Source organism: Solanum stenotomum, chromosome 2 (assembly GCF_019186545.1).
Source record: "Solanum stenotomum isolate F172 chromosome 2, ASM1918654v1, whole genome shotgun sequence".
NCBI classification, from domain to species: Eukaryota; Viridiplantae; Streptophyta; class Magnoliopsida; order Solanales; family Solanaceae; genus Solanum; species Solanum stenotomum.
Genome location: NC_064283.1, coordinates 63,537,935 through 63,546,197, shown reverse-complemented (window position 1 = coordinate 63,546,197; position 8,263 = coordinate 63,537,935). Strand labels below are relative to the sequence as shown.

Sequence of the window (8,263 nt, the reverse complement as noted above, 5' to 3'; positions counted from 1 at the left end):
TTGAGGCTTGATCAGAGTTGGGCCGGGGTCGGCCCATGGGCCAAAACTTTTTATTCAAGAGTAATTTACAATAATCTCACTAGTATATAATCTAAAAATTTGAATACACGCTATGTTGTAATATTATGAATCTTCGTACCCAGATACATATATCTCAGAATATATGGACTCAAAATTAGGTTACTTATTTGTTCTAGATACACTCTATCAAAGTAGATTCGCATGTATCTAGCATACATATACAAATCTTGCGCCCTCGCCTCCCTCCCATCTTGCTTGTCACTCTCTTAGCTCACTCGCATATCTGGTATGCGAGATACATGTTAATTACACTAAATGTTTGCTAGTGTTATTGAAACAACACCATTGTTTGCCATATTTGATTTGCAAATCTTCTCATTTTCTTGATGTTATAGAATTACAAGTTCGAAAAGAAAAAATATAAAAATAAAATAAAAAGAAGGGCTAGTCCATCCCAGCCCTTGGTCCTTCTAGGGTTGGGTTGGGTTGGGTTGAGCATTTTCAGGCCTACCAAATGAAGGGCCACCCCGCCCTAGCCCTTCAAATTCCTTGGCCCGCGAGACTTGGGCCGATCCTTTTTGACAGTTCTAACCTAATGAATTCAATTCGTATAATTCTCCCTAAAAAATCTTTAAATTCAAATTACTCAAACTCCAAATAAGGGGAAAACCAAAATAAATAAATCCTCTTGGTAGTTAAATTTTCATGAATAGTTAAGTCATACAAATTAGATTAGGGTAGTTTAGTCATATTACATTCACAGACGTTAGTGACAACTCCAAGGCTGACATGCCCATTATATAAAATCCTGGCTTCCCTCATCTCAGTACCACACACAAACAGAGAAACTTTAGATCTCATATCTTGCTGTACAATTCTCGTGAATCCTTCGAGTTCATCGTAAAAATGGGCAGAACTTTCTTCGTCGGCGGCAACTGGAAATGCGTAAGCTTCCGAATCTACCATATCTCGACTTAGTACTTTTGTTTCTCCGTCATTCAATATTAATCGATCTATTTTCTGACATTTTTTCCATAGTCTCGTTTTTTTTCTGAATATATAGTATTTTCAAGCTTGAGAAGCGGTTCTAATTGCTTTATATTCAATCTATTCAGTTAGTAGTACAGTTTTTTGGCTTACCGATCTGATTACAATTGTTAGTTTAACGATTTTGATCTCGATCTTATGTTTTTCTCAGTGAAAACGTGTATTGTGCTGGAAATAGGCTTTTTTGTTGTTATTTTTTGGATCTCAATCATTCTCTTTCTATGGATTGTCTTAAAGTGGAGGGATAAGAGTAAATCGATCTGTATGAAATTGGATCCGTTTGTTTAGGAGTATACTGTTTATTGAATAATTTTCAGTAGTTTATCAATAAGAACTCACAAAAAAAGAGCAAAATAAAACAAAAAAAACAGCTGAAAGGTCACTCACTGTGTGTGTAGTAATATATGGCTATATAGGTAGCTCTACCCCTGGTCACGGCATGGAAGATTAGTTGTTTAAATTTACTGTTTCATATCCAAGTGTTATGTATTAGTCAAGCTTAGAGGTGTAGCTATGATTTTAAATTAAAACAATATATATCTTACAAAATCTTTTTCAACTATGTTATGGTTCATGAGTAGATCCACCAGCGATCAACTGTTGCTTGGTAGAAGCCTTTATAATATTTGGTAATTGATAGATGATTTAGCTCTAATAATGAATGCAATGCAGAATGGAACCAGTGAGGAGATCAAGAAGATAGTAGCGACACTCAATGCTGGTCAAGTGCCATCACAAGATGTTGTTGGTAAGTAAATTTTCCATATGAGTGATGTTTTTAATATATAGTTTTGGGTGGATTGGTTAGAAATTGGTGTGTAAAAGTATCTGGATAATGATTTTAGGATGTCAATATCCACTCCTCTAAGCCCATAAGACAAACAAATGTAATATATTTAAATTTCTGGTTGTAACATACCCTAATGTTTTAGTAAAATGATATCTGTATCAAAGCTATAAAATTTGAAGGTATCTGATTTTCTAAACATGATATATATATCAGACAGACAACTTGATCAGTGTGGACTCCAGAGATATGTTTACGCTTTCCATCTGATTAGTTAACTGACTGAAGGAACAAAAGAATCATCTTTCTGCTTATTATATCATATATGTGAATAGTTGGTGGAGAATATTGCATAGAGCTTTTTAACATTGTCTCCTAATTTGAAGACTCGGTCACTTTATTTGATGGAAAACAATTTAGGTCTTTCTGAAATATATAATCATTTGCCAATATATTGTTGCTCTCAATTTCACTCAAGCTGGACTTGGACAGATGAGGATAATGCTTAAACAGTTGTGAGACAACAGTGTAGTTGAATCATCCTTCAAGTTCTTAACTTGCTTTTATGTGGGCTATTGATAATTTGATGTGGTTGGATAAGATCTTAGTGTGCTTAACACATTTGGCAACTTTCTTCTCTTGCAGAGGTTGTTGTGAGCCCTCCATATGTATTTCTTCCTCTGGTCAAGAATGAGCTGCGATCTGATTTTCATGTTGCTGCCCAAAATTGTTGGGTTAAGAAGGGGGGTGCTTTCACCGGTGAAGTTAGGTATGTTACTATTCTACTTGTGTACCATGTTGTACTTAGGGGAAGACGATATATCTAGCTGCTAAGTGTTTGAGACCTGCATCTTGAGGAAAGAGGTGATAGTTAGGTAATTATTGTGGTCTAGGCTCATGTATTGTTTCTTCAGGCTGCAAGTCTTGGATTTTTATTTTGACCATGGATGTTTCGCGCTATCTTTTTGCAGTCTTGTTCATAGTTGAGAGGATCTAGTCTGTAATTTGAGTATCATAATTTATTCTAAGCTAATTGTTATTCTATGTGCAGTGCCGATATGCTTGTTAATCTGGGCATTCCGTGGGTCATTTTGGGTCATTCTGAAAGAAGAGCCATTTTAGGTGAATCAAATGAGGTAAGCTATTTCATATAAATCTGCTGATTTCTGTTATATCCTCAATGTAGTTATTAATTACTGAACTGAAAGAGGGTTAGCTTTACAATTTTATAACTTGTTAACCGTTTGATTGCAGTTTGTTGGAGACAAGGTAGCATATGCTCTTTCACAAGGTTTGAAGGTAATTGCATGTGTTGGGGAGACTCTTGAGCAAAGAGAATCAGGATCTACCATGGATGTTGTTGCAGCACAAACAAAGGCTATTGCAGGTAGACCTATCAAAATGCTTTCTTAGTTAATGGACTATTATTTTTTAGCTAGAATGTGACTCGATGAAATTATGTTGATTAGTATTCCGTCCACTTTAATGTGATAATATCAGCATGAAAATGGGAAGCATGAAGAAATAAATGGATTGATGAGGTTTTTAAGAAACTAAAAGGTAAAATGAAAAGACTAAAGTAAAGCGATTGAAGATAACAAGGAAAGAAACTGGAACTAACAGATCATCTTATTTGTAAGTAAAGCGATGGAAGATAACAAGGAAAGAAACTGGATCTAGCAGATCTTCTTATTTCTTTTTGTGAGTGCTTACGGGGCTTCCTAGTGTATGTTAGGAGTGACAACTTGGTATCGTCGTTTATGCATGGGATGTCAATTTGTACCATTTGAAATTTACATAATAAGCTTTCCTTTTTTGGACATTCCATAATGTCTAACATCATTCTATTTTTATGCAACTTTCACTGGAATGTTCTTAAAGGCTTTGCTTAAAGCGTGCTTATGCCTTGAAGCTCACAGAGCCCAGGTTGTGGACATGTAACGTAGGGATTGACCTTTAAGGGCACAACAACATATATATAGCTTAGTAGTATTTTTTATTCTGTTACTGAATTAGTTATATTTTGTGTTTATAGTTACACTTATCGAGCTACAATTTTGTTTTTAGTTTTTTCTTTCTTGGGGCTTTTCTTTGCTAAAAGCCCTCGCTTTAATTGCACTTAGAGCTCCAACAGACGTTGGTGCTTTCATTTTGCGCCACTTTTGACCATCTTTCATAGTCCTTCATCTAATTGTTTCCGGTTCATCTTACTGCAGAGCGAGTAAAAGATTGGTCAAATGTGGTGGTAGCTTATGAGCCTGTTTGGGCTATTGGTACTGGAAAGGTTGCAACCCCTGCACAAGCCCAGGAAGTAAGTTAATTTGACCAGCTTGTTTCATTTACTCAGTCAAGTTCCTTGAGATCTATATTGAATTTCAACTATACTTGGAATGTTAGTATCAGTGATTAAATACTGATCACATCAGGTGATATTTTTCATGTTTTTTTTTCCAATTATTTTAACACTAGATTTCAAAGATCTATTTTCATATTCTTTCTAGGCTTTGTCCTGGGATCTCTTGGTGGTCTGGAAAAGGGATGAAGAAGCCAATGTGTTAAACAATTATCTTAACTGTTCTTTACTTCCACATCAACCTATTGAGTAGTAATTTCAAGATAGAATTGCAAGTTTCTCCTAGTCTCTTTCCAGTTAATAGACTATGTTATTACATTGATGTAAGATAATGAAAGCACACCCAGATCATTTATTTGGTACGAATTTCTGCACTTTTGTTTTAAGGTTGTTTTCTGCATTCCAGGTACATGCTGAATTGAGGAAATGGCTTCAAGCAAATGTTAGCGCTGAAGTTGCTGCTTCAACAAGGATCATCTATGGAGGTAATGTTCTTTGACCGCTATGCATTTTATCCAAATAATGTGATGCTTCTCTCTGTTCACTTATCATCCATGTGCCAGCATTAAAATTTTTGAGAAGTTCTTCCCAACACTCCACACGTTTGTGGGAGATAAGATTAGCTCCATTTCTTGTTGGACACATTATACTGGCTTCTCAAATAAAGTAACTCTGATACATGTTTAACAGTAATGGATAGCAAGCATATAGCCAGAATTTAATGAAGCGGACTTGAAGTATTTGGTGTATAGTCAAATACGTAACTAAACACTAGCTTTTGTAACCATAACTTGGCTGCAAAATGACTAAATAGTCAGCTAGTCACATGCTAAACTTGTTTGGCATATTTCAATTCCTCGTTAATTCACTTTATAAACAAAACAAATCATTTTCCCATTTGCTTTTACCAAGTAACTGAATTGTACTAAATGCTCCGTGCAGGATCTGTAAGCGGTGCAAACTGCAAGGAGTTGGCTGGACAGCCAGATGTTGACGGTTTTCTTGTAGGTGGAGCTTCTTTGAAGGTATGTGAAAAATACTCTGGCACTTGGCTTAAGAAACAATGAATAAGGGTTGATAAATGGTTGCTTTAAAAGAATAGTGAGTAGCTTATTCTTAACATTTCCTTTTTGTGTATTTTATAGCCGGAGTTCATTGACATCATCAAGGCTGCTGAGGTGAAGAAAAGCGCCTAAGGTCTTGCACGCGATTGGAATTTTGCAGTTTTTGATCTAGGACTTCCAATGCAGTAGACTTGTGTATCAAGTCAATGTCTTGTGTACTCTTTGTTGCAGTTTGAAATTTACATTACATGTACAATAAAATTGACAAACATTGCTCTACCCTACTTTTTTTGCTGCAACAAAATTGTTTAATAAAATTGAAATGTGCATCTAATGACATACCTACCCTATGACTAGTATTCTTTTTGTGGAAAATCTCTTGTGATCTATTTATTTTAGGTGTCCTTTACTTTTCTGCAAGTGAATGGAGTATTTGTGTGTTTGGTGCGTTCAAAGTCATTCTCCATAAAAATGGTTATTTGTCATTTTCTAATGTTTGGGAACTTTTTTTCCCTTGGTATTTGTGTGAACATTTTACAGTCATGTCACACACAAGATCTTAGATCAAATAATACTAGTATTTGGTTTTGGTTCTAGCTACCCTGGTTCACTAATTTGTGACGATATTTTATGCAATTTTGCAACCACTAGTTTCTTCCATCTTTTTCTTTTTACTCCCTCCATTTCAAAATAATCTTTGACTAATTTTTAATGCTGCATTAGATTAGGTTAATTGATAATATAAAATTAAATTTAGATATTTAAAAATTATATGAAAAGTACTATAACTTATAATAAATCATATTATTGAGAAAATACATTTTAAAAATGTAAGTACGATATTTATGAATAGTATTAAGCATTGACCTAGTGGAAAAGTTTTGTTATATGGATATGTTACCCTACGAATATTCCTTTTACCAGCTATTTTCTTAGGATAAGATTAGAGTGGTTGTCGATTGGGCAGAGGATATGAGATATGCAATGATGATGGATTTGAATTTTGGGGTTCAAACTTTTAGTATTTTTAGCATTGAATCTATTAAGTATATTTTTTATATCATGTGTTCAATCTACTAGTTATTGACTTATTGTAGATTTTACGTAGAAAATAGTAGATTTGGATAACCTTAAGCTAAATAGCTTCATCCACCCCTAGCGCAGACATCCCAATATGAGGTGATCTAAAAGGAACTTAAGACTTAAAAGAGACTTTAGTTGAATGTGATATCAATAATAATAATATCGCAAAGGTATAGAAAAATTATTTTTGATAGATATTCAGCTTAAAAATATTTGTGACTTATGCCTATATGTCTTTTTTTTTTTTTTTGCCATATTTTTTTTGAGCTGACGATTTATCTTAGACAACAAACTTCTCAATTTTCGTAAAAAGTGAAATTTGCATAGACTATCATTTTTAAATTTTACTTATGGAATTACACTTGATACGACGACAAAGTCTTTCTCCCTCTTGGTAAACTTACACGTGATGACTGTTATGGAAATTTTCTATATTTATAGTGACAGAACATATATATATATATATATATCCAACCCAACATTATTATATATGTTCAATGAATGAATTAAATGCTATGGTTTGAAAATGAAGATTTCCAATATCTTGAAAAGTTGATTCCTCAAAAACAAGGAACATGAGACCTGCAAGTCAATTGATGATGTTTCTATTTTTCATTACGACAAAGGTGTATGTATTATCAATTCACATGGCAGTTGACTTCATTTTCCTTTCACAAACATATATGGTCCTAAATTGGTGTTTTAAATTTTTTATCGTGAATTATGTGACACTATTTCTTATTAGTTTCGCTTAAAATAGAAATAATAAAAATAATTTGATTTTTAATATTTTGTTTTACCTTTTAATCTTTTGTTTTACCCTTAAACGACATACTTTTCTATCGCCCACGAAAATCTCATGACATGTTGATAATAATTACTATCCGATCTATATGATTGAGGAAATGAGTTGTCGTCTTGAACACTCTTTTTCCTCGTAAACTAGTTTTTAGGGTTGAGTTAGATCGAATGTTTATTTCTTCACATGATATAAAAGCCATACATATTCATCGATCCTTGTTACTATGTTTATTAATATTAGGCTACATATTATGTTATTTATGCTTCAGTTGACGACCCATGATGTGTGGAAGAGTGTTATATTCTATGTGTATTGATAGCGGGAATGGCCTTGTGATCTTATTATACGGGTAAAAAAATTTCATGTGAGTTAATTTTTGGGGTTTGAAAAAACTCCAAAGAGCTTACTTTATTTTTTAAATTAAACTTCTAGGAGTATCCATTTAAACTTCATAAAAATTGAAAAGGAAAGAGCACAACTTTTGAGGTTTGCATGAATATCTCTGGAATGACCATGAAATGATATGGTATAGTAGATGAGGTTGTCAATTTCGAGTTCTGGGTATAAAATACTTTTTTCGTTCCTTTTTATATGTCATTTCTGTCATTTAATAAAATCAATGCATAAATTAACATATTGTTCATTTTTTACTCTTGTGAGTTATTAGCCTTGAAAATATACATTTGACCAACTTAGAAAAACTAAGTAAATGATTCATGTCCATTGGTTAAATTAATCAATCAAAATAAATTAATTCATATTCATTGATTGAAAACTTGAGTTCCAAAAAATTTAAATAAAGGTAGAATAGTAAACTTACTTAGTTTCTTAATGCACGTAAAATCTAAAATAATGACATATAAATAGGAACAAAGGGAATACATAGTGTAAATTCAAATTAATTGAACTTTAATATAAATACGAATACCGAATGGAAAACAAGAATATTTCTTGGAAGTAAGAAAGTCAAATGAACTTGTTGTCTTGCTTAGCAACTATAGTAACAAAAAGGGTCCTATTGTCCCTGTTTAATTTAATTATTTTCTTATCAAAGTCAAAAGTTTCTAGTATGAAAAATTATTATAGTTAGATATTGAGTTGCTACT

At 33.1% G+C, this 8,263-nt stretch overlaps 1 protein-coding gene across 1 annotated transcript; it reads left to right on the top strand.

The window, feature by feature from the left end:
- The first annotated feature begins 787 nt into the window (after positions 1 to 787).
- LOC125854646 (triosephosphate isomerase, cytosolic) lies at positions 788 to 5,551 on the top strand. Its single transcript, XM_049534233.1, has 9 exons — positions 788 to 966; positions 1,741 to 1,816; positions 2,501 to 2,624; positions 2,907 to 2,991; positions 3,110 to 3,242; positions 4,072 to 4,166; positions 4,615 to 4,693; positions 5,151 to 5,233; positions 5,354 to 5,551. Exons 1-9 carry the CDS (start codon positions 928 to 930, stop codon positions 5,402 to 5,404), a joined length of 765 nt encoding a protein of 254 aa, XP_049390190.1. The 5' UTR covers positions 788 to 927; the 3' UTR covers positions 5,405 to 5,551.
- The last annotated feature ends 2,712 nt before the right edge of the window (positions 5,552 to 8,263 follow it).

Excerpts from the sequence above, each read along its gene's own strand:
- LOC125854646 (XM_049534233.1), top strand. The coding sequence starts at position 928 with ATGGGCAGAACTTTCTTCGTCGGCGGCAACTGGAAATGC. Across the intron at positions 2,625-2,906 it reads GCTTTCACCGGTGAAGTTAG|TGCCGATATGCTTGTTAATC; the intron begins GTATGTTACTAT and ends TTCTATGTGCAG. Across the intron at positions 4,694-5,150 it reads AACAAGGATCATCTATGGAG|GATCTGTAAGCGGTGCAAAC; the intron begins GTAATGTTCTTT and ends TGCTCCGTGCAG.